This window comes from Pelecanus crispus, chromosome 11, assembly GCF_030463565.1.
Source record: "Pelecanus crispus isolate bPelCri1 chromosome 11, bPelCri1.pri, whole genome shotgun sequence".
Taxonomy (NCBI): domain Eukaryota; kingdom Metazoa; phylum Chordata; class Aves; order Pelecaniformes; family Pelecanidae; genus Pelecanus; species Pelecanus crispus.
This window is the reverse complement of record NC_134653.1, coordinates 26,144,049-26,169,896: the sequence shown is the minus strand read 5'-3', so window position 1 is coordinate 26,169,896 and position 25,848 is coordinate 26,144,049. Positions and strand designations below refer to the sequence as shown.

General features: G+C 44.4%; 2 protein-coding genes across 3 annotated transcripts in view; one reads left to right on the top strand and one right to left on the bottom strand.

The window, feature by feature from the left end:
* The first annotated feature begins 1,636 nt into the window (after nucleotides 1-1,636).
* Nucleotides 1,637-16,236, top strand: RAB35 (RAB35, member RAS oncogene family). 2 transcript variants are annotated; one of them, XR_012831477.1, is made up of 7 exons: nucleotides 1,637-1,736; nucleotides 5,536-5,586; nucleotides 6,358-6,481; nucleotides 13,392-13,516; nucleotides 13,608-13,732; nucleotides 14,303-14,616; nucleotides 16,165-16,236. XR_012831477.1 is itself a non-coding variant. In XM_075718295.1 (6 exons), the coding sequence occupies exons 1-6, from the start codon at nucleotides 1,685-1,687 to the stop codon at nucleotides 14,429-14,431; spliced, it is 606 nt and encodes a 201-aa protein (XP_075574410.1). In that variant the 5' UTR covers nucleotides 1,637-1,684; the 3' UTR covers nucleotides 14,432-16,236. The 2 variants fall into 2 exon arrangements, 1 of the variants encoding a protein (XP_075574410.1); XM_075718295.1 differs by having other exon boundaries at nucleotides 14,303-16,236.
* Nucleotides 16,237-21,969: 5,733 nt separating this feature from the next.
* The window catches only part of BICDL1 (BICD family like cargo adaptor 1), a 52,415-nt gene continuing 48,536 nt past the window's right edge, over nucleotides 21,970-25,848 (bottom strand). Inside the window, exon 10 of the mRNA XM_075718771.1 lies at nucleotides 21,970-22,170. Coding sequence (XP_075574886.1) covers nucleotides 21,970-22,170 — 201 coding nt within the window. The remainder of the gene's footprint in view (nucleotides 22,171-25,848) is intronic.

Sequence of the window (25,848 nt, the reverse complement as noted above, 5' to 3'; positions counted from 1 at the left end):
GCAATCTTTTACTTGTGCTTGGGTCCTACCAAAAAGATCCTCAAAGTAGATGCATCCTACTCTTTAAGCACCTTTAGAACAACTAATTAGATTGTAATTTCAAAAGCATTATGGATTGGTATTTTCAAGCTAACTGTCCTTGATTTCTGTGTCATCTTTCCTTTGCCCATTTATAGGCTCAGCTCACCGTGAAGGTCTTTCTTCAGTGCCAATACAGCTTTCCCCACTGGGAAGACAAATGCATGTTAATGAGATACTGGTGTCAATTAATTGTAAACTTATGGTTAAAATTAAAAAAAGAAAAAAAACCCAAACCTTAGTTTAATTAAAAAAAATCCTGTCAGTATTTTGGTTTAAATCTATGCTAAACTAAAATTACTTAAGATACATGCAATAGCTAGGATGTTGCCTTTTGTTAGTTTTTACATATGTATTGAAGGGCCTCAATAACTAGGAAAGGAAGCCCTATGTAATTTACATACTCTACACCAAAATACTGCATTATCTCAGGAGTTCAAGTACCAGTAAGAATTTTTGCAGCAAAATAATCAAAAAGAAAACCAGCACTCTTCTTGTGCCATGTCTCCACCTAGAAGCGGGTTATCACCTAAAAAGTTATCATAGTCTTGCTGTTTGTTTAGTCAGCATCTGTGCAACTGATAGTAAAATTACTCAGGCTGTTTGTGTGTGAGACAATTGGGAAAGTGCTGTTTGAAACTCTGTGGATTTGGGCTGTGGATGGTGCAGGCACAGCTGCTGATGTGTGAGGTCAAGGCCCTGCCTCAGCCACACATAGCCACATCTCTGGATTAAAACCCCCAGGAATCTAATTCCAGAGCAGCCTGAATTGCCAGGCCTGTGTGACACACCTGGCCATTTCATATCACTCTTCTGTGGGCTTTCTCACCTGCAGGTTGGGCCCTGATGGGAACTGTTCTTGTAGCTGTGCACCGTGCTGCTTTGGTGCACAGACATCTTGTTGAAGCAAAACACGTTCCTAGCCATTGTGGTCTGCTCCTGTGCCGTCTCAGGAGCGAAGCTGACAGCGCCTGAATGCGCTGCGGCTCCCTCACGCCTTTAGTACTTCCCTGGGGGCGGCCTCTCCTTCTGCTACGCCCGCAGGCCTCATGCGAGCGCCTGTGGGACCTGAGGTGCACGCACCGCTGCTTGCCGGAGGTGGCCCGGCAGCTCAGCACAGGGGGAAGACGAGCTACCAGCGGGGGGGGGGGGGGGGAAGCAGGGCACGGACCCCGGTGCGGAGGAAGGAAGGCGGCAGCCGCCCCACAGCCCATCCCTCACAGGCCTGTCATGGCCACCAAGGCGCGCGAGGAACCCTCACCCCGCCCCACCCTCTGCGCAGGCGCGGCCAGCGGCGGCCGCACGGGTGAGCGGGCGCATGCGCAGCGGCCGCCGCGCAGCCGGAGGAGGCGGGCGTCGCCCTTCCTGCGCAGGCGCGATTCCCCGCGTTCTGCGGAGTGTGCGCATGAGCGCAGGGAGGGGGCAGCGCATGCGCGGCGGCGTGCCGGCGCAGCTGGCGGCCTCCGTCGGCGGTGCGCATGCGCGGCTGCGCCGCTGTCAGTTCCGGCTGTTTGTTCGGGAAGTGGATCCGGCCCGGAGCTGCCGCCGCCGCCCCCTCCCCCCCCGGCTCGCTCCGCTGCCTGCGGCCGCTCCCGCCGCCCCGGCCATGGCCAGGGACTACGATCACCTCTTCAAGCTGCTCATCATCGGCGACAGCGGTGAGGGCGGGCGGGCGGGCGGGCGGCGCGGCCCGGGGGCGGGGGTAGGCCGCTGGCGGGGTGGCCGCCCCTCGCCTCCGCCCGGGCCGTGAGGGGCCTGAGGGCGGCGGGGCCGGGCCGGGGCGGGCGGGGCGGGGCGGCGCGGAGCGGAGGGCGGCCCCCTCCCGGGGCACCCACGGGGCCGTTGCGGCCGGTTCCCCGGCGGCGGGTCTCCGCCGGCGTTGTGCTGTCGGTGCCGCGGTGCTGGGCTCTGCCCGGGCAGGTCGCCGGGGTCCCCCCGCGCTTTGAATGAGAGGGCGCGTTTGCTTGGCCTTCGTGAGTTTTTATCTGATGAACCTGTGGAACTGGCTACCACAGGATATTATGGTAAATAGCTTGGCGAGGTTTATGAAAAGGAAGATTAGGCAAGTATAAGTAAGCCAGCATCGGCATTCGCAAGCCGCATGTTCTGAGGGCGCCCAGTAATCTCTTGCTGGGATGAGGAGGGGATTCCGTTCCCCTGTGACAGTTTAAGGCATCAATGGGAAGGGCTGGCAGCTCCTCAGCCCTAGGGACCATTATTTCCAGTGTGGCAACTACTACGTTTTAATACTCTTTATTACCTTAATTATTCCTTAAGACTCTTTCTGTGCTTCAACCTGAAGTCTCAGTTTTAGAGTCACTTTTTTTTAATAAATTCTTGAAGAGCTGGTAGCTTTGTGTACTTCCAGTTATAGTATAGGATGCAAATATCTAAAATAGCTATGAATAAGGAGTAATTATAGATTTTTGAAAACAGATCTGTAAATACTTCTGCAGCAGTTTCAGAAACTTCTGGAGGGCTAGCATGTGAACTCAGCCTGCGTCTGGTGCTTTAGTCCAGGTACATAAGAACTGCGACTGGGAAGATCCCTGCCTTCAGTCCAGTTCAGTGTTGGTAACACTCCAACAGCTTACAGTTTAATTTCCATAAACTGGAGAAGATGGCATCCACCCTCTTCTTTTAATAGAGGTGTGGTCCATAAGGCAGCAGGTCCCAGCATGCAGCGAGGCATGGCTCTTGGGTGGAAGTGTAATGTTGCACGATCTTGGCAGTTGTCACCTCCAGAGGCTTTAGCTGTATGCAAAAATATTTTATTCTATACTAAATTGTGTCTGCATGAAGGGATCTAAAGAGGGAGAAAGGGCAACAGCTTCAAAACAGCTTAAAACCCCAGGCACTTTTGGGAGCCTATGGATTATTAAAACCAAATGCTGCATTCTAAGTAAAGCAGTAGCTCTGTTGCTTGCTGATGAGTTTCAAAACTGTTCAGGCAAGATATACAGGGTGGTGAAAACTCTGAAGAAGACTTCTAATTTTGAACAATTAAATTAAATTTCTTAGCTGAGTCTTCTTGAGTCCCTATAGTGTATCCAGTGAGAGGAAAAAAGTGTTGTGAGAATTACCGGGTTGCCTGTGGTTCTCTGTTGTAATTAAATCTCACTGTGTAGTTTGAGTATTGATTTTTCTTTTTTGTTTTTGTTTTTGCTAAGCCCAACAGGAAGGCTTTGTCCCTGCTTTTACAAAACAGTTTGCTTGCCTTGTTTATTGATGTTTATTCTTTGCAATAGGAAGTGGACTGATACTGGATAGGATGATTCTGTCTCATCTGCTTTCCCCTATATGCAAATATGTCAAGAGGGTAGTAGGTTTGTATGTTTTTAGAACAGGTCATCTTGAAAAGCTGCTGCTGATCTCAGTTGTGCCAAATACTTAAAAATAATACAGATGATCTGTGCTTTGCATGTGCTGCTTTAATTCACTCTACCATTCAATAAGATATGGGGTTTAGAAACTGGTATGGCACGGCAATTTGCTTTAAATTTTGATTTTGCAAAGCCAATAGGCTTGTTTTTTGTTTTGTTTCATTTTGCTGTCTTCAACAGGCAAAGAGGCCCTGCTAGCCTTCTCTTTTCAGCTCTTCACATAACTCTGTGTGGGAAGTGGAGGGTCATGAAGAGTATGGTTTCTCTATAAGTGAACAGTGTGGGCCAGAGGCAGTGCTTGTTTAGTGAAATCGTTGTCATTGGGAGCATGTAGAACCTACTGAGTTCAGGATGTTTCTCTTCTCTAGAAGCTGCCTGAGTGCTGAGAGCGGTATAGACAAGACTGTGTCTGTGCAGTGGTGGACAGTCTGACAAAGCAGTGGTCATGTGCAGTACATGCAGCTCTGCAGCATAGCCTGAGGCTGGCTGATGTTTTAAGAAGGTGGTGTGGTCTGACAAGTCTGTGGGTTCCAGCATTTACTTTCTATTAAGCTGGAGGCCAAGGCTGCTTGATCAAGAAGCACAGTATGCTGAAACTTTTTTTTTTTTTTTAACCTTAGCCAACTGGTATTTTGCAGGGGTTTAGCTCTTGCTAAATAACCAGTCCTCTGTTAATGTTTAGGAACTGCTCTGCTATCTTTTTTGAGCTCAGAGGTATTCAGTGTATGCATGCTGTACCTTTGTATTTTTTAGTAACTTTTTTTTTTTCCCTAAGATTTGTAATAATGAGAAGTGAGCATGGCTTCTCCAGATGTCTGGTGATTTGAACTCTTTGCAAATGAGATCTGGCTTACTGGAATCATGCAGATTTTTAGTTTGGTGGGTTTTTTTTTTTTTTTTTTTGTGCTGGTAGCTATCTTCAGATGCCAGCAGCTGAGAACTGTTGGAGTTCTGTATAGTCTTTGCACATGCCTTTTGCACAGGTCTTCTATTAAGAAGAACTTGCAAGTTATACATCATCAAAACAATTAGTTTAAATAACTTCTACCTGAAAAGATTTAATAGATAATCACCCTGGTGAAGTTGAATTTCCTCTTCATGCCATAACAGACTTCATTTTTGGGGGGAAGGGAGAGGAAGGGACATTAATAGCAGAGACGTTATGCAGAGATACCAACTTTGAGGCATTCTGATACCCAGATGTGCCCTTGTTTGCGTGTGCAGGAATGAGTTTCTTACAATTCTTGTCTGAAGCACTGTGAAAAATGCTTCCCTGCAACAGGGTGTGATCAGGGTACAAACAGTTGTATAAGGAAAACCTGGATGAAGTGCTACTCAAAGCACTTAGAGAAATGTTTCATGGAACATTTTGGTACAACTTCAGAAAGGTATGTGTCCGTCCTGTTAGATGTCGAACAAGCCTATTTTGGATGGCAATACAGAACAATGGTTCCCAACTCCCCTGTTTGGTTTAGGTTTCTGTTAAACTGTGGCCATGATAACGTAAGCTTTATAGTACCAAACCCTAGTCTGATTGTCTAACTAGTCCAAATTCCACTGCCATTCAGCATGGCATAAAAGAATGGGAGGTAGGCAGTGGTGTTAAGCATGATGTGCAAGTGGAATTTTATAGAGTAGTTTAGAGCAGTGTTCTGAGTACTTGTTAATTAGCATGACGTACTCATTTTTGGATTTTTCCTCAGCAAATGTAAGTCTACTGATCGTAAACTTGCTTTTAGTTATTATTCTTTTATGACCTCTTAGAACTGACCACAGTTCAAAAGCTACTGTTTGAGAGTTTACTGAGGGCTGGAGGAAGGAGGGGACAACACTCCCCCCCTCCCCCCCCGTACTTCTACAAGAAGCATCCCAAATCTTGGAATGACTGCAGTGTGCTTGATCAAATCTTCAAGGAGAGTACTGAGATGAATGGTCAAGGTGGATGGTACTAAATTATCTGTGAGAAAAGATCCTAGTTAGAGTTTAAAATGCAATGAATGGGTAAAATACTGTTATGTTACCTGACACCCAAGATGACTGTATTCAAAGATCTTGCTGTTTTTGTTTGTCGTAGGTGTGGGCAAGAGCAGTTTGCTGTTACGTTTTGCAGATAATACGTTCTCAGGTGAGTGTTTTGTTTACTTCAATAACTGAAATGGTCAAGGTCTGCTCCAGTGCTGCTGGTTGGCAAGAAGTTGTTCTTCTGCATTTACTCACTGGTAGCTGTACTAGGAAATATATTATGTTTCTAACTTTGCTTGTCTGGGTATAAGCCTATACAAGCCATCCTGTCTGGTCTTCACTTGCAACTGAAAGTCCCACAATATTTAAATACTGCCATGGTTCCAGAAATAGCTTAGGTGTTTTAGCTTATGCTGTACTCTGTGCAGACTTCCTATTGGCCATTTGGGATTTAGGTTGATTGAATATTGTGGCTTACTTACATTTGTGATGTAACTAATTTATTGGGAAGAAACTGTTAGAACACACTGTATTCAAAATAAGTGATTGCACAAGCATTTAAAGCAAAGCTTTGTCTCAAAATTTTCACAAGTGAAATACTTGCATAGTTACTGTCCATTTCTTGAGATATTTGGGTGCTTATTTTAGACCACCAATGCAGTAGAAGAATAATTTTATTTTGTAATACTGAGTTTTAAATTTTAAGGGTGGCATGGGAGAAGTGGCTTTATGGCTAGAAAAAAGCTGTTAGCTGCAGATAAAAATATACGGATCAGCATGACCTGATAGGGCATTTTGAAAGACAGGCAGATGGGGGAAACCTTGTTCTCCTGTCCAGTCTGAGAGCTACTGCCAAATTGCATTCAGAAGCGTGCTTTGGGACGTTCAAAATAAACAAGACTTAGGTTCTCACTTATATGTGCTTTCCCTTCAGGCAGCTACATTACCACAATTGGAGTAGATTTTAAAATCCGGACAGTTGAGATCAATGGAGAGAAGGTGAAGCTACAGATCTGGGACACGGCTGGACAGGAGCGCTTCCGGACTATCACATCAACGTGAGTATAACTGGGCTTAGTGATGTGTAGCTTAGTGTATGGATCTTGTAGTTTAGGATTATGGTTTAGATATTTTAACATTGCAGCTGATGAATTAATGATAGCTTTGCTGTCTGTACAGTGGGACTTCTCTCAGCTGTTTTAGAACCAATAGCTGTGGTGGTATTCTGGTTAGGTTTGAAACTGGGGTTTCAGATTTCCTCACTCCTCTGTGCATTTCCATGATGGCTTTGTCTTATTCCTCTGCTGCTAGTTTCCAAACAGTAAAACTGGAGTTATTTCACTGTTCTGCATATGCTAGAAAACTTGTCTCTGAAGCCTGTCCAAGAAGGTCATCCTCTGATTGTATGCAGTGCAGAAGTACAGAGTGCAAACCCTCCATCAGTGTCGTATAATTAATGAATGAATAGCTTTGAGATGGAAGAATAGGATTTCCAATATTTAGTTTTCTTTTAGGACGAATGCATTTTAGCAGCTATCTTTATGTGGAGTTCTGTTGAAGCAGACGCCCACATGAAGTTAACCTTTTCCTTGGTTTGAGTTCAGTTTCATGCTCATTGTCCTTTTTGAACAGCATGTGCACAGCTTTTCCTGTTCCTGAAGAAACCACACCCAGAGCTGCAGCAGTGGGAACTAAGAATAAAATGCATTTGTAAACTGATTGCAGTAAAGGTGGGATTGCTCACCGTGGCACTAGGGGAAGAGGAAGAAATACACTGGGAAATGGAACTTTTGTTTCCTTTGGGTAATAACAAAAAATAATAGTTCTTGAAAGACTTAGATGTTTCACTTGGTCTTTCATGACTGAATTATCTTTTGGCTCCTATTTGAGAGGAGGATCATTTTCAGCTGTTGTATTGGTTAACTTACTCAGACATAAAAATAGTGAGATTGGTTGCATCTGTGTTACGTCTAAACAGCTAGGAATGGCAAAATTGAACCTGATGTGTGCACCGCCCCTTTCCTTTGCACTTCTATACGGATATTACTGGATTACTTCCATTGTTTCTGAAGTGTTTAGCTTGAAAAAACTTGGTTGCCTCTTGTAGGGTTCCTGTGTGTGTGACATCACTTCTTGTTTCAGCGCTGCAGGCAGCTTTGGGCAGGAAGCGGTGAGGGGGAGGCAGCAGTGCGCTGCTGCCACACGCATCAGCTGTACGCATCGGCTAGTCACAGAGTGCCCCAATTAGTGCTGAGTCAGCAAATGTCCTTCCTGTTTTCAGATTCCCTGACACGACTCGGAGCTGCGTTAATGAGTGTTGGTTCGTGGGGCTGATGCCAGCTAGTTTAGAAATCCATGGTATCCGGCACTGAACAGGGAATACCAGGAAAGGAGGCTTCCTTTTGTGAATGGGAATAGCTGCAGATGGGACTTTGTGTAGTGTTTTATGTAAATTTTTTTTCTTCAATTAACATTTAAAATGGAGAAGCTGAAGTGGTTTGAGGTCATTTGCGCCATGACCTGTTTGAACCCTGCTACTGCTTTCCTTTGCACAGCTTTTTACCAAAGTCAGGTATATTTTACTCTTGGGGAAGTAAAGGCCCCAGTTTTCCTGCCTTAACTCTGGTAAAGTAGTTACAGAATCTTCCATGGTCAGGGAAGAAAGACTTGAATTTTATGCAACTTTAAGGAAAGAAGTTCCTGTGTCCGAGTGTGTTTGAAGTGTTGAGGAAAACACTTTGGGAATGTTGGTTACATTGTCATGAGGGCTACTCTTGCTGCTAGGTTGGCTAGCTGTGACTGTCTAGCCGTTGCTGATAGTTTTCAAGAGGTGCTCTGGACCTAAACATATCTCCTATAAAAACAGGAAATAAGGTTCTGATTTTAGAAATAGTTCTCTCTCTCCTTTTTTTTTTTTTAAATATTGGCAAAGTAATACCATAACTGATTTGCTTATCCCAAACTGAGTGACAAATCAGTTACCATACTAGTACTTACAAAAGGACTTGGCTACCAAATCATGGGTGGAGTGCAAGTGCGCTGTCAACAGTGTAGTAGTCTTTGTCTAGTCTTTGACTAGATTGAGGTTTAGATTGAGGTTAAGAATATAAAAAGGTGTTCCTTCAGTATTACCATAGACCAGGAAGTCCCTTTACAGTTACAGTTAGAGTTCAGACTGATGTTGAGCCAAGTCTGGCAAGCAAGCCTGAAATTAGAGCCCATCTGGTAATAATAGTGGTAGGTTGGAAGTACTGCTGTGTAGACCTAGAACTGCAAAATGGTAGAGGTGGTAGGAAGTTAATAGTAAAAAAACTGGGAAACATTAAAAGGTTGTTCTATTTTGATTTTACTTGACTACAGCTACAGAAGCTGAAAAACATAATAAAACTGTTAAGGAACAGAAATAAAGTTGATCTGGAGTATTCTACAGAAACACAGGAAAAATAAACTACATCAGAATTTCAGACTGGGAATTATAAAAGACAGCAGCTCTTTTTTACTGTCTATTAAATGTGGAAATACTGGGATAGCTGGTGCCTAGTGGGAGGAGAGGCCAAGTTGTGTGAATTTGGTTGGCATGGAATGTCATCCAAACTCTAAATTTGATTTAAATTCACCGGAGATGTAGCATGCCAGGACTCAGCTGTATTAGCAGGAATACTTAAAATGCATGAACAACCAGTTCCTGTACTTGATTTGCTCTTGTAGATAGGACTACTCTGTCCTGATTCAGGACTGTGGTTTCTGGACTTAAGCTTTAAATAATAGTTGTCAGATGCTAGCTCAGGATGAATAGTGATAGCAGAGGGACTTTCTGCCATGCATTTGTGTGGAATGGTATGTTTAAGAGAGGGATAAGTTTTTTGAGATGATAGAATTGATGTGATGGTCGAAAAACTAGTCAGCTGACCTGTGACAATAGATGTGCTTCCAGGAATCTGAAAAAAAGATGAGTATGAAAACAGATTATTCAAAGTCTCTGGAATTGGTTAGAATTCTAGATGAATGAAAAATAAGGAAACATGTACTGCAAACTAGTGAAATATTAACAGAGATGCTGGATTAAACCAATGACCTATCTTTCATGTTGGCCAGTTACTTCCGCTCCCACCCCCCCCACCCCGGAAAAAAGAACATATGTGCCCTACTGAACTAATACTCTGTCTCTTCTAAATCTGCCTTAGCCACTGTCATGCTTCATGAAACTAGTTATTATAACTCCAGATGCTAATCTTGGGAAGCATTTACTAGAGGAAATCTAAGAACTTTCTTATTGGTATCTTGTATTAGGGAGTACCACAGTGAATGAGAAAATGTTCCCTTCTGAAAGGGTAGTCTTCAGAGATGTGAGGGGAGAATGCAGATGGCTGAAGGACATGATGAGTTTGATTAACCAGTTCTAGAAGGTTTTCTGTATCAAGTCTGCAGTATTAGTAGGTAATGTTTCAAAGGCATTAAGCTTATGTCTTTAAGCTTCTTTAAATATAATTCCATAGGTAGAACAAACAAGTCAGGTGTTTATTTCAACATAAATGTTAGCATTCTTAAGCCTTTTCCACACCAAAGCTAAATGTAAAGCCTTTAGGTCTAGGTAACTTTTCCAGCCATATGGAAGATAGTTGGCTACTGCCAAGCATTCAAGGACATATACAGGTCAGCTTTGGTTGTCTTTCACGTCAGTGGGATACTTTCATGGACACTCTAAACATGAATAACTGTTCTATAATGTTTTTGGTTTTGTGTTTTGTGATTTTGGGGGTTTTTTTCTGTATTTCATTGATATATTTTATCACTAGGAGTAGTAGCAGGTACTGCCTTTTGAGGTTTGTAGGGTACATGGCAGAGTGCGCCTACTGAATAGAGGACAGCTAGCATCAGTCATTTTGTCCTTGAATGGGAGGATGAGATTGAGAACTTCATTTGTATTCTGCTGTCACTTCTATGGTCTCCATCTTCCCTAAAACGTGGCTGGGAAGAAGATAGGCATTCTCTCCCTAGTTAGTGTCAAAGCCTCAACTACCTCTTGGTTGCCAAAAGCACAAAATTTACACCTACTCCACCCTGAATGCCAAAAGCCCCATCTGTTCTCTACTTGCCAAAGCCTACAACTTGTTATAAAAGCAGTTCTGCACTGCATCATTCTGAAATTTGAAGCATGGGGTAGGATAAATCAGATTTTGTTTTCTAGTACTGTCCTGCACTTGGGGTTGGAGAGTCTTTGCTGTACTTGTTAAGCCTAAAATGTTATCTAGGACACAAGGCTGTATCTAACAAATGATAGAAAATAGCACGACTAGCTTTTTGAGAAAAATGTGTATTATGGGGCTTAAGAGAGAATAAAAGATAGTCATGGTCTTATCTCTCGGGCTGCTAAAAGGTAATGTCAGCCAATGGAGAAAACGACATTTTAGTGTAGATAAGGGGTTGGCAACCTTTCTAGAATGATGTGCCAGCCAATTTTCCCTTCCAAAAATAGAAGCGGTGTATGCTGGTAGGAACTCAGCAGGAGTCAGGGGTTGCTGTCTTGCACAAAGGAAGATATTTCTGATGAGGTGGTTGGCAATATTAGTGCTTTGTGGCAGGAGCTCCCGGCTCCTGCGGTTTTGAATGCCGTAGTAGTCTGTGCTGCTTGGTCCAGCCCACAGTCCTTATCCCTAGGAGCAAACAACAACTATGCTGATGACTTGTCAGGGGTGGGATCTATATGTACAAGGTGCGTGTTATTCTATTCCCTAACATCATATGCTTTGCTTAGAAGAAAACCTAGGTGCGTGGGCAAGGTAGGAGCAGCAGGATGCTCCATTGGGTCCTCTGGTTTGGATGACTGGGATAGCAGGCATGGTTTTATGGTGTGCACAGCAGAATGAAGCAGCTCTGCGTAGGTGCAACTGAACCGCTGCGTTTCTCTAAAGGCTGAATGTTATCTTTGCAACTGTAATGCTCAGTGTTAGGGAGGAAGTGGTAGGTAGGCCTGAGGGTGGCTGAATTAAAAGACTATTAGGTGATACGGGAGAGTTTGAAGATAATTAGTTTATTGTTCAGATGTAGAGAAATCCTGTGTGTTGACAGGATCGGAGATCTTTCTGATGCTATCACACAAAACAGTATTCATCAAAAACTGTGTGCAGTACATGTTTGTATCGGTAGAGGATGGATTATTTTTGCAACATGTGGATTCAGGCTATGGAATGCTTTTTCCTCTAAAGGATCTAAGTTATGAAATAAAGTTGAGCTTGTTGTAATGAAGGAAAGCACAAATGCAGTGCTGTAGCAAGTTCTAAAGCTATGAAAGGAACTGATTGCGAATGGACTAGGATATTTGAAAGCAGGATCTCTTATGGGCTGCGAATAAATAATTCTTACCTGAGTTAGTTCTTGCCAAGGAAAGTGAATGTACAGCATAAATTCCTGGTAAAACGTGGCATGGAAGAAATACCTGACTGTCTTCTGAAGGTTCCCAGATAAGCAATGGGAGCGGGCTCTCCTACTCCTGTAGAGTAAGTATTGTATCATAGAGGAGTATTGCCATCCAGTGACTATCAGTGCAAAGTGATCATGAGAGGAAGGGGCAGGGGGAGTTGTGTGCACTCTGTATGTGATATATGCCTGTCTGTAGCAAGTCTGTCTTGATGGTTTATAAGGGCAGGTGGCTTCTTTTACAGAAGGGATGATGAGGCTAAAGGTGGGGAAGAGATAGTGACTTGCTCAAGCACATCAGTAGCAGAAGTGAGCCGAAGCTTTGAGATCTTCTGTAAGGTAGTGCATTTGGATTAGATTAAAAGGCTTTGAAGTTCAAAGGTGTGTTCACTGAGTTGGAATAAATTATCAGAGAGAACCAGAGTGATCACAGTGGACATCTTTAAAGTGCAGTGGAGGGGACAGTGCTGCAAGAGGTACTTGTAGTAAGAGATCAAGCTCTAGAAATGCTGTCACAATTTAAGGGGAAATCCTTGATTTTGGTATGCTGAATTCTTGAATTTGTTTTATTATAAATCTTAATACTGATCATAAGAAAGAGGAGGAAATGAAAGGGAAAGAATAAAGCTACACAAAACATAAAAACTGGATGCTGGCAAAGACCTCACTGTCAACTGTTTCAATTACCTTTTTTTTTTCTTTTTTTGTCAAAGCTGCCTAATTTGCAGTTGAGAAAATACCTTGTAGCCCTGTGAATGTGGCTGAAAACTGAGGAGGTGGAGCTTGCTTTTTATATAGCATTCCCATGGTGCACATACTGCCTGCCTTTAGTAGGTTCATGCAGGTGATAAAGTTGGAACTTGAATTCAGATATTTTTCTTGCATATCAGAATTGCTCATCATCTTTGAAAGGTGCTGGTTGCCCAAGACTAATGAAAATAAACTGAAACGAAGCTTATTTTTAATGGCTAAAGGTAGCAGAGCGCATTGAATGCACATATGGAGTTGATCTGTTGAGTAGGAAGGTGCGATCAGAACACAGTCGCTCAACAAGACAGAAATTTTTGTGAGCTCAAGAGAACTGTGACTGAGGGTTGAATATTTGGAGATCTGCTGAAATTTTAGTCTGTAAGTGATCTTTCACAGGTAACAAAATTACTGCAAAAACTTGATGTGGCTTGTACAATGTGAAAGTTCACATCACAGCCAGTTCTGAGGACATATTGGGGGCACCGCTACCTTTTGCTCATGTAGCTGGAAGACAGTATTCATCTTTGAAGGTCTCGACAACCTGAACAAGGAAGTAAACAGCAGTCTTTGGACTTTGAAACCTACTTGTATAGACTACACAAGCAGAGAAGTCTGTAGGTTTAGAGGAATAGCATGTGATCTAGCTGTTGTAAAAGAATTAAGTGACTCCCAGTGGAAAGAAAATGGGGGCACTTGATTGCTGTAATGTGGGGGTTATGAATCTTGTAGAAGCTAAGTGAAAGAGCTGAGAAAGTGATACATAGCTTGAGTTAACATTTATTGTCTTTTCCTGCTCTGTAGGTATTACAGAGGAACACATGGGGTCATTGTTGTCTACGATGTAACCAGTGCAGAATCTTTTGTGAATGTAAAACGGTGGTTGCATGAAATTAATCAAAATTGTGATGATGTCTGCCGGATACTAGGTAAGTTTCTCATCCGAGACTTAAGAGAATATTACTTAGTGAGCTGACCTGCTGAAGTACGAAACTGACTTTTTTTTCTTTCCATTTTTAGTGGGGAATAAGAATGATGACCCAGAGCGAAAAGTGGTAGAAACAGAAGATGCCTATAAATTTGCTGGGCAGATGGAGATCCAGTTGTTTGAGACCAGCGCCAAAGAAAATATTAATGTGGAAGAGGTAATATAACACACAGAAGAGTATAGATAAGATTGCTTGGGGATAATGGTTTGGGAAAAAATAAGAATTGCATTCTTCCTATTGAGGAAGAAAGTTAAAATGCTTTATACAAGTTGGAAGCGAGTAGGTAAAATGTCAAGAAGAGACATCCAACTGCATTTGGAAGAGTTGAAGAAGCGAAATGAAGGAGCCCACATTGCATTTTCACAAGCTTTACAGTGCTAACATATTAGGCATGTTCTCAGGAAAGATTTGTCTCTAGGGAGGATGCCTCTAGGAGGGAGGACTGCCCAATCTTCGCTCCGGGCCTCAGTTGCCTGAGGGCAGGAGTGAAAAAAAACCTGACCTTTTTTATTTACTCATTTGGGAAAGGGAATAGAGGTGTTACTGAGTTAGCTTGGGAGTGGGTCGGGAAGGTACTGGATTTCCGCTTGGCCTGTAGCGGATTGGGGAAGATCTCTGAACCATTGTTGAAATACCTGGAAAAGTGGAGTTGCTTCAAAAGAACAGTATCCCACAAAAGCTAGCCTGAGTTCCTGGGTCGTCTGACCTTGCTTGTTTCTCTTGCAGATGTTTAATTGCATTACAGAGCTAGTCCTGCGAGCAAAGAAAGAAAACTTAGCAAAGCAGCAACAGCAGCAACAGAATGATGTGGTGAAGCTAACGAAGAACAGTAAAAGGAAGAAGCGGTGCTGCTAATGCCCTTTCCCTGCTGCAGAGACTCTGCTCTCAGACAGATCAGCCCCTCCAGCTAGACTTGGGCAATTCCACTGGGGCAGGCTTTGGGAGGACTTTCTCAGTTTTGTGCCGTTATTTAAAGATTATTTTTTCTCCATGTTTTCTATCAAGAGGCGCTGGCACCTTACCACTTCAGTGCCAAGAAGGTATCGGATGGAGTCTTGCCCCCCTCTCCTCCCCTGCTCATTCCAGTGCGCCTTGTAGACAAGAAAGGACGTTGCCTACCAAGTGGACTAATTAACCTAAGAGTTTGTATATAATGTATATTGCTTTAACCAGCCTCGCCTCCCTGTTGTTGCTTTGGCTTATGCCTTCTTAATGTCAACCAATCATGGACTGCAGAGTTCATCTTTTTAAAGAAACAGTGCAAAGTTCTTAATTCGAGTTGGCCCCAGGCTGGCAGTGACTGCTTCCTGAGGCCTCTGGCTTCATTTCTGTTGGGCTCCAGGCTGGCAACTGGTGCCCCTGGGGCCTGTGGCTTCACCTGGAGTTCCAGGCTTTTGCTGGGGCTCAGGCTTTGTTTTTCTAGGTACCAGGATTGCAGGTGTTGCTGCTGGAGCCTGGGGTTTCACTTCACTAGCCCCTGGGCTGGCAGCTGGTGCTGCTGCTGGGGCCTTGAATTTCAGTTTGCCATGATCCAGATTTGTGGCTGGGTCCTTGGGTTTCACCTTCTTGTGCTGCAGCCCAGCTGTACCTGTGCTCTCCTTTAGTTTGTATCAAAAAAACCAAACTGACCTGCAGAAGTGGGATTTATTTGGATAAAACTTTTTTTAAAAAAAAAAAGCGCAAAGTTTAACTCCTTTGACCTCTGCTTCTCGTTCTGTCCTAAGTGAGGGTCCATTTCTTTTGAGAACCAGAAAAACCATGTGATTCTGCCAAAAAACCCCAAACTTCTCCTTGTTGCCCTGTCCACAAATAGGCGATCTGAACTTGAATGTGAATTTTGGTGGCAAAGCTTTTGTTTTTGAGAGAGAAAAGGCATGAAAATAAATCGAGCTGTTCCGGATTGATGTCTGAATATGAAAGCTGCTGCAGGATCATTCCCAGGATTCTTCTGTTAGAAAGGAGGACTGCTGTTCAATGTAAAGAAATGGAAAGCTTGCTTGCTTGGGTTATGTGGTGGTGGAGGATCACCCTTGGAAACAAACTGGTCTTGCTATGCTCAGCAATGTTTTCCTGGCCCTTGTTGGCCTTTCTGGGAAAACAAAGGCTCAGTTCATCAGCCTGAATAGATGTAGTTAAAGGTGGGGAGTGTATGTGCATGTAACTAAAATATCGAATGTCTGGGCTGAAAGTACATGCTCAGCACCTGAATAATTGCCGAAATAATAATAAAAAAAGAATTTTTCCTTAAAATGACTAGAAGACATGGAGGGTGTGACTTCCTTTAAGACCTTGAAGGTGAACGTACTCAGTCAGCAAGTGGCCCTGTGGAATTGCTGGCCTTAGTTTGGTAGGATATGATTCACCAATGTCCATGAGCTTTGAATCTGCCCACTTCTCTCCCTTCCTCCCCCTCCCCCAGGAGAGGCTAAATTTTAGTCACTTATTTTGCCTGCATTTTTTTAGATTTTATGGGTTGTGGTAAGAGCCCTAATCATACAATCACATTGCAATCAATCACTTTAAAGACTTTTTAAAAAATGCAAACAATGAATGTGTAACACATTTTTTTTTTTTTTTAATCGGTTCAGGTGCTGGGAGTATGTATCCAGCTGCCTTCACCCGTCTCTTTTCTTCACATATCTTTCATTGGTAACCCAAGAATAAGAATGAGCTGGGATGATACTGCTAGTGTGAGCTCTGATAATTGTAAGACTTGAGCGGCTGTGGAAAGTGGCGGCTTAAGTTACACCTGTCCATCCTGTCTGCTTTCTGATGTCGAATGTGGTGTGTGCCCAAGGAAGGAGCTGGGTCAGTCCTCAAAGCCTTTCTGTTGAAATGAAGCTGTCCTGTGACGGTTACCACTTTCAGATTAAAGGGCCCAGCTGCGTTACTTTGGGACTTTTGTGGTAGCGTGTATGCAGATCTAGGAGGGAGTAACTTCATAGAGGCAGAAGTAAAGAAAATGTCTGAATTTACTGTAAATGATGCAATAAAATGAGGAAATGGTGCACCCATGCCTGGAGTGTTCTCTTATATGGAAAGATTGGTCCTCTTTGAGTCCAGGTCTTTGTGGCCACGGTTTGAATTGTGCCAATCCAGGTGTCCAACCTCCTGGCTTAAAGTGGGATATTTTGTTTGTTTTTTCCTAGAGCTGGCTGTAGAGGAGCAGTTACCTCTCTGCTCTTGCCACTGACTATTCAATTGGAAGGGGTGGGGACTGTGTCTCTAGTGGTGCTGATGTGAAGTTTCCTAAATGTCGAGCAATGGAATGTCTAACTGGTTTGCTAGGATTATTTCTGTAACGGAAGTTTCTAATTATGCTTTTTAAATAATTTTAAAAAACTAAAAATAAAGGTTACAAGCTGCCAAATCTTTTTTTGAGGCTCTGTTTCCTCTGCTGTCCAGCATCTGGAGGTGGAAGGTGGCAAGCCAGGGGTGAGCTCTTCTGCTGTATGTAGAGGGTTTCTTTCCTGGGAGGGGGTATTGGCAAAACCACAATTAATGCTTTCAAATGTTTAGTTGCTATTCTAGTTTTAAATGTGAATGAAAGAGTAAGCTGGAACTGGTAACCTTATTTCTGCATGAAAGTGAGATGCTCATGATTACAGTAAAATCTTCTGTCTTTCTGTTCAACAAGAAGCGTGGACCGAGCTTTGAAAGCTTCTCCTCAGACCCTGAGTTGATTAAAAAGCATCTGGAGTCTCTCCTTGCTTTCCCAGGAAATGAGCGTATGATTTTCTGTATGGGAACTACGCAGCCGTCATGCTTGTTGCCCTTAGCGTTCACTTACCCCTGCCTGCCCTTGACTCACAAGCAGGCTACTGAAGGCAAGTCCTCACTTCTGGAGAAGGGTGATGAAGGCTTGCTGTGGGAAGGTGGCTTTTCTTCTGTCTGTGCTGTTCTGGTATGACTATGTAGAGGGGAATCCTGAGGACTGAACTGCAGCTGGTGCGAGCTGGAGATGTTTCATTGTCCATCTGTGTTTTGTGTCTACACTCATTAACATTTGAATATCCCTCCATACAAAGTCCAGTAAATGGTACAAATGGCTGGAAGGTGGAGAAGATTTACAAGCTCGCCTTTCTATTTTCCTGTGTGGCAGGAGATGTAAATGCTTGGAATGTTCTTTCTCTGGGACTGTTCTCTTCTGAACACATGCAGGTGCTTTATGTGGCTGAATTTCATGTGCTGAAGAAGTACGAAAGATGCTGTTAGGTGTTGAAGATGACGTTCAAAAATGAGCTTGTTCTGCAGCTAGGCAAGATAAGCAGTGACTTGAGAGCTGAGACAGTATCATATAAATAATCTGTTTTATTCTGAAGAGAACTATTTACAAAAGAAGTAGAGCATTGTTTTTACTAAAAATATGCTTTTATAGATTTTTATAATATGTATCTTATAAAAACCATACATTTATTTACATTACTGCTACATACAAAAATTACAGCACTGTGGTATATGTACATATCTATAGATACATTCTTTCTGCTTGTCCCTGCTGTGTGCTTTTCCCCTCTCAGTCGAAGGGAATCGTTGCTGCAGCACCCAGACACTTCCTTTCTTGGCTTTTTGGTTAAAACAATCTTGCTTTTTATAGCCGAGCGGGGAGTGGAGAGTTTGCCTGATGTAGAGGCATATCTGGAATTTACCATTCTAAGTAGGACAAGTGCATGCAGCTATCAAGTCCTTGTGCATGCAGCACTGCCTGTAACCTCACTTCTTGCTTCTCTGTGCAAAATTATTCTGTTGTCATTAATTGATCTATTGTTCATCTCAATGGCAAGTTGCTGATCTAAGTTTGTATTGAGATAAAGTGCTAGTGACTTGCCTGACATTTACACTTATGCTTTTCTTGTTTATAGTTGCTTCCCTTGCAGAGTTTACTAAAGGGAGACTGATCCCTTTTCCTTTAGGCTAGCATAATAAACTTTTGCCCAAACAGTCACCTGTTACTTAACTGTGGGAAAGTTCTTTGTAACCTTAATCTCAGCAGGCATCTCTTCTCTGTGCAATATTTGAACAGTGACACTGCAGCACTACTGTTTTATTTACCATTATCTCAAATGCAAGGTTGAGTGTTGTATTTAGAACTGCTGATCCCACTCCTTAAACCTACTTTAGGATCCTGAGTACCTGCTGGATTAATGTGCCTCCTCCATCTCATTCAGTGCAGCTGATGTTTCCTTTACGCCATGTGTGTCCTAGAAGTATAAGGTATCACAAGTGGAGCGTCTTCTAACCCAACACTGCAAGGATGATTCCAGGCTCCTGGCTATGGCAGGATGGAGATGAGCGTTTAACGACAGCTCAAGGTGAAATAGTCAGGACCTTGTTAAAACACAATGTGACAAATGAGAATGTGAAGGACTGCATTGATGAGGTTTTTGAAAACGAACAACAAAACCTAGCTGCTATGTTAAGGCAGTTTCTGCTCCTGTTGAGTAGCAGCTCAGCACAAGGAGGTGTCCTTTGGTGTGTTGTCCAGTTCATTAAACGCAATTCTCTTGTATTTCTGGGTTTAGTAGTGCAACTAAGTCTTTAGGGTTAAGGGGCTAGTTTTAAGAAACCATACCCAACTGGCACCTTAGAACATGCTGACTTTCCTCTTGCAATCTCTTCCATCATTGTTATTAAATAAATAAAATTGCAGTGGGATTAAGGTAGGTTCCTCCTTAAACGAAGAGATGTGCCGTGCGTTTCAATTGCCTACCCCTGCAACTGAATGAGTCACTTGCCTCTCAGCAAACACGTAGCAGAAGGCACCTTTCTTCATCTCATTACTGCATCTTCATTGGATAACTTAAGGCCCTTGCCTTAGGATTGCATACACACGTACATACATCCTCAAGGGGGTAGAGTCCCACATGCTGCTGGGCATGTGGCTTGAAGAGAGCTGTTGGGGCCTGGGAAATAACAACTGACAGCAGAAAAAAAGGTCTGTGAGGATCAAGATGTTCACATGGCTCTCCCATAATAAGCAGAGCATCATTTTCAAACAGTGTATAAGACAACTGTTCACAGGTATCACCGGCATCCATGAACCCACACCTAATTTTGCAGGTATCCAAGTTTATGTTAATACATATGGGCATAACTGAGTCCTGACAGCAGGAGAGGCTGAGCGTGCGCTTCACGTCTCTGCCCTATTGAGAGTCACAACACAGGTAAGATGGGAGGATGAGGACTTGCCGTCCTGAGAGCGTGCTTGGCACTGCACCAAGTCTCTTTCCCTCACTTGTACAAGTGGATACAAGCAGATACTCAACAGTTGAGCACTGCCTAGAAAGGAGAGGCCAAGGTTTGGTTTCCTTCCCTGCCTGTGAGACTCCAGACCTCTTTCCCTGTAAGCAGCAAGCTGTATTGGTGGTGCTTTACCTAAGTATTTCCTGGAGCAGGATCTGCAATCCAGGTTTCATTGCTTTCAAGTAAATGGGTTTTACCACTCAGCTTTTTACCATCGTTTTCAATCCTAAAGAGTACTCTGCTCCTTGCAACATGGAGCTACCTCAGTGCAAGATGATTTCATACCAGTGTGGTAGTTTCATGCTAACAAGGAAATAGGGGAATGCTCAGATCTTTGTAGGCAGAGAGGATATTTGTACTGAGGTATTATGGATGTCCTATTCCATAGACAAGTTGAATAATAATAAAAAAAACCCAAGCCACCAACCTCTTACCTGCTTCTTAGAAGAAGGTGTTTCATACCTAATTCTAGCAGAAAGCTTGTTACTGTAGTGAGCAGACAGCAGCTCCCTGTAGGATGGTGTTTTAGCACCTAAGTTGCGGAGCAGGGCAGGGCGGAATGTGTACCTAGCTCTGTCTCCTGTGGGACAGTGTAGGTGGTAGCCTCTTTAAAGCAACAGGGAAACAAACTAGGGCCTGTGGGTATCGTGAGCTGGAAGAATGTGTGAAAACTGCATGACAGCCGCAGGACATGTCTGAACTTAGGCTGGTGTTCCTTGCTGTTTTATGATGGTAGACTGCGTTAAAGTGAAGAGCTGTAAGGTGCCCATCCAGTGTGTAGGAAAGGTCCCTACTTAAGTATTGCAGGATTTCCAGCACCGCTGTGTGTGTACACCGCAAAAGCTACGTTCCTTCTCGTTGATCACGTCATGCTTACATCAAAGCAAGCTCTGATCATCTTCGGTCAAAAGGAGATTTGGTTACCTGCTTACCAAAGGGCTGAATAGTAAATGACCCACAGGCAGGCACAAATACTCATCATTTTTGCCAGGCTGTAGCTAATGTTACTGCATGGAGCCGAGTAAGCTGCAGAATTTCCAGAGCTTTGTAGACACACTCATTGCCTTTGGCTTTAGTGAAGGTAGATGCCTGTATGCCTTCTGAGGATCAAGTCTGCCAAGCCAGTGCCGAAGACCTACTGGCATCGTTACAGGTGCTTTCAGTGAATTATTGGTTAGGCTTTTGGGGGGCCTATCCAGTTAAAATGGCAGGTTTCTTACTCTGTTTGGGAGGCGTACACGGCTTTGGGGAAAAGTGTGTGACTTGCTGAAGCTCCACAACTACCTTTGGCCATTGGAGGGACAGTAGGTGCCCCAGGACTGAACATCCACAACTCTTACCCAGTTTGTAATCTGTTGTAGATGGTCAGTCTCTTGGGGAGAAATCCTTAACATTCGGTGTAACTACAGACTCTGCAACTCTTCTCTCTTTTACAGGAGGGAGCTAGAGAAGACAGTAACATCAGCCATCTTAGAACTGCCCTGATCTGCGAGGAGCCTGGATTCCTAGCAAGGGTGAACAGCTACGCAGAGCTGTAGGGGAGATGGCGCCCAGGCAGGATCTGCAGTGAGGGCTCAACTTCCACCGTGGAGAAAGCTACACTTGTCAAAACATGGCAATGCTGGGGCTGGAGCGACTCCAGTCTCAGTGAGATCGATGAAGGATATCACAGCTGCCAGGACCGGGGGCCGGTATAAATGACTCCCCTCTCTTCTTCTGCATTCAGCTCTCTTCTTCCCCCTGTGCTCACTGCGACGGCAGTTCTCAATCCCCTGCGCTGCTTTGTCTTGGGGCTGCTTATTTCCTTCTCCAGCATGAGAATGCTTTTAAGACAATCAGATTATTCTTCACAGCAGAAACTGGACTGTGTCAAAGCGCCTAAAATATACCCTGAAGTTTATCACTTCACTTAAAGAATAAGAAAAGTTTCTTTCTATTAGTATCACATTGTCAATTTGCAAATCTCCAGTTCATGTAAACATTTGGTTCAGACCAGGTGCGGTGTAAATAGTGCAGAGTCTCAAGGGTTAACTCCTTTGCCCCCTTCTTTTTTAATTAGTGGATCAGAGTTGGGTCCATCAGCAAGCTGGGCAGCTGCCCCACTCCCCATCTTGAAGCAGGAATTGTTGGAGAGGATTCTCTTTTTCAAATTAATTTTTCTTGAAAAAGGAAAAGAGACGGCTCCCTTCTGCCCCAAAGGGCTCGTTCCCCTGCTGCTCCGGCCTGAACACGGGGGAGGGTCTGGCACTCCGCTTTGCGCCATAGCCACTGGAGAAGGAATAAGCAAGCTGGCTCCATTCCTTCGGGTGTTTGTCCATCAGCTGCTGGTCAATGACCCTGTGCATGTCATCCTGCAGCAGAGGGAGAGGAGAGGGTCGTTAGTGGCAGCTGATGCTCAAATGGAGCTCGCGCAGGGACGTGGCTGAAATGGGCGTGAAACGTGCTGTGATGAGATGCAGGAGGGTTGTCAAGAGTGGGGACAGGTCTAGCTCCCCACCTGGCAGTAGGCTCAGCTTTGCTTGCTGCCGTGAGGCTTTTTAGTGAGCAAGGAAGATACATCACACAATTCTGAGGGATAAATTGCTCAGGTGGTCTCACAGAGGAGCATCACACCTGCGTGGGACTCTGTGACACCCCTGAACTATGTTTCTCTGCTGTCTGCAGCTTGCAGATGTCCCCTTTGGGGGGAGAAATAAATAAAAAAGAACAAATGCAGCTGAAAGCAATTGCCAGAAAAAGTAAGGATGTCCGTCCTGAGCAGGTCTATGTGCTTGCCATGTGGAGCAGGCAGGCAGGTAGGCATGACAGAGCGCCTGCACCGCCGCTGTTAGTGGGGCTTCCTCAGGGAAGGTGCCGCTGGGAGCCGAGGGGTCTCATGGTGGGCATGGGCCCACCAGACTCCACATGGGTTTTGCACCAGATGTACCAAAGAGAACTGCACTCGTCCCTTAGACCTGCTCCTTACCCTAGAGCCAGCAGAGCAGTGAGAGCTCTCTGACTGACAGCTTGGCATGAACAAGTGCATTGTGGGTTTTTAGATGTACCAGAAACACTCTGGTTTAATCTGTGTTTGCAGCACAATGAAATTGCTCTACACAAAATAATTAGTCAGTTCTCTTGTCGCTAATGACGTGCTAAGGTGTCCTTGAAAACCTGGCTATCAATTCTACAAATTTTAAACCTTCAGATCCATTATTTCTGCTATAATTGCATACTGGAACTGTAGCTTAGTGAAAATGTGTGTACACAAGCTAGCCCCACAGGAGAAATCAACTGTTCTCCAGTGGTTTGGTCCCTGATTGGGTCTGAGGGCACTATCTGGTGAGAACAAGGATACTCTGGATGGGCTGTAGTGGTGGAAGTGCAGTTCATTTGGCACCTCATGCAGGGCAGCCCATCAGGGCAGCACTGAGATGGAAGGGAAGGTGCTGCCATCGCCCAGCGGGTGCCCCAGCTGCTCTGTAGCTCGATGTGGAATAAAACCAGCCAACTTGGACTGGAAACTTGAACAATGGCTAATCTCTTGGTGCAGCATTTTCTGCAGGGAAAAAGATTGATAGCCGTGGCCTGGACCTGAATTTAGCATGGGGACTTCCCCTGGGGGAGCAGGAGGGTGCAGAGCTACGTGGACTGGGGAAGCTTTGGATCTTTTTAGAGCAGGGCTGGAAAGGGGAAAGGCAGAGGGAGAGTTGAAGAGGTTAAGGTAAACATCAGCATTAAGGTGAAACAGGTTTCCAGAGGTGAAGCTGCCACGTGAAAATGTATAGCACGTGGATTTTGAAGGTACTTCTTCTAGCAAATGAAGTAGGCACCCAGGCTCCAGCATGGCAGATCTGTGTCCTTGGTTAACCATGTAACAAGGGATAAGTATGATTTTTATATATTTTTTATATGTATATGCACAAAAATATTATATATGTATATAAAAATACAGTATGCGCTATTGAGAGTGCACTGTATTCAGGTCCCTGTCTGTCCGATGCATGAATCAGAGAGCACAGCACTTGGCTGTGGAGATTCGGGGTAGATGTACACAGCAAGGCTGGGGCAGAGCTGCGGTCCCTGCCTTGGCACTGGGCAGGGGCACAGGAGTGTCTCAGGACGTGGTGGTAGAACCAACACCAGCAGTATGAGACCCGTCTGATAAAGAGATCCCATAAAGCTGGATAACATGGTGCCGGTGTGCTCTGGGCATTCTGGGCAGGAGTTTCTGCTCTTTGCAGAAGGAGTGAGGCTAAGGGAGGTGCAAATGGCACATGTCCTCTTCATGAGCTGGAGCTGGGCTCTCTTGCATGAGATAAGGGTTGGAGCTGCCCAAGGCGACCTTGCAGGCTGATGGCTGTGGCCATGCAGGCTGCAGCTCTCTGCTGGCACTGCAGCATTTTCTAACCTAATGGTGCCCCCATCGCTATTGCACTGAGCTCTCATTTCAGAGAAGCTGCCCTCTTCACTTCCAAGTTTGCTCCATATTCCTTCCCTACTCCCAGTAAAGCTCCTCCTGCCCCCAGTCAGATAATGATGAATACTACTGGGGGTCAGATTAGGCATGGGGGTGAGGTGCACATCCACTCCTGTGCTAGGCTCAGATGTGCGGGATTTTGCTTGTGGCATATTTTATAGCCTGTATGACTATGTGCTTACAGAAAACTGTAATCTTGTTGATGGTCCTTGGTAAAATGCAGGCTAGATGTGTGCAAGAGCAAAATGTATCAGATTAAAGCCTCCATTTATGCCTAGCTAAAGCAGAGAATCTCATTCCATTTAATCAGAAACATTCAGCTTTGCAAAACAGTCCCCAAAATACATAAATCACCTGACTTGTTTTGTGCCTCTGTGGTTGAGCTTCTGTTCTGGGGCCCTTAGGTGCTTGGAAACTATTTTGCTACTGTGTAATAACACTTCAGGTCAGTATGTTGAAGACAACTTTCTGCAGTGCTAGTGGGCCTGATCCTCATCTCAGAGAGCTCATGGGAGCAGGATTGGGGTTGCTGTATTGCTGCAATCAGATGACACAGCATGAACTGAGAAAGCAAACACCTGTTGTTAAAACCCTATGCTGGGGATATTCCAGCACTAAATACTGAGTGTACTAGTAAGTAGGTCTCAATTTATATCACCCATCCAAACTGAAGCAGAACTTCAGACAGCTCCTATGCAGAGCACTGAATATCACTTAATAGATAACAAGGCTGAGAAGTAAAATCCCAGGCGGTATTTCAAGAAGATTTCCAGATATTAGCTATGCCAAATACAGAGAATTAATGATATGTGTGCCTCAGCCTGGCTTTCCCCATGGTGGCCTGGGGGGTTGTCCTGGTTTCAGCTGGGATAGAGTTAATTTTCCTCCTGGTATAGTGTGCTGTGTTTTGGATTTAGCATGAGAATAATGTGATAACACACTGATGGTTTAGTTGTTGCTAAGCAGTGCTTACACTAAGTCAAGGACTTTTCAGCTTCCCGTGCTCTGCCAGGTGCACAAGAAGCTGGGAGGGATCACAGCCAGGACAGCTGACCCAAACTGGCCAAAGGGATATTCCATATCATATGACATCATGGTCAGTATATAAACTGGGGGGAGTTGGCCAGGGAGCAGTGATTGCTGCTTGGGAACAGGCTGGGCATCGGTCGGCAGGTGGTGAGCCATTGCACCACTTGTTTTTCCTGGGTTTTGTTCCTCTCTCTTTTTTATTGTTTTCCTTTTCATTACAATTTATTATTATTATTTTATTTCAATTATTAAGCTGTTCTCATCTCAACCCCTGAGTTTTCCTACTTTTGCCCTTCCCATTCTCTCCCCCATCCACCGGCAGGGGCAGGGTGAGTGAGCGGCTGTGTGGTGCTCGGTTGCTGACTGGGGTTAAACCATGACAAGAGTAAAGCCTCAGCATGGGGTGTAGGATGCTGCTCCTTGTGCCCTGGCCTGGTGCTGGAGTGGGGTGTGTGTGTGCAGAATATTGGTGGATGATGGAGACCCCCCACTGGCCCCTCTTGCCAGATGACGGTCAGGACAGAGACAGATGCAGGTGATG

Excerpts from the sequence above, each read along its gene's own strand:
- RAB35 (XM_075718295.1), top strand. The coding sequence starts at position 1,685 with ATGGCCAGGGACTACGATCACCTCTTCAAGCTGCTCATCATCGGCGAC. Across the intron at positions 5,587-6,357 it reads TGCAGATAATACGTTCTCAG|GCAGCTACATTACCACAATT; the intron begins GTGAGTGTTTTG and ends CTTTCCCTTCAG. Across the intron at positions 13,733-14,302 it reads AAAATATTAATGTGGAAGAG|ATGTTTAATTGCATTACAGA; the intron begins GTAATATAACAC and ends TTTCTCTTGCAG.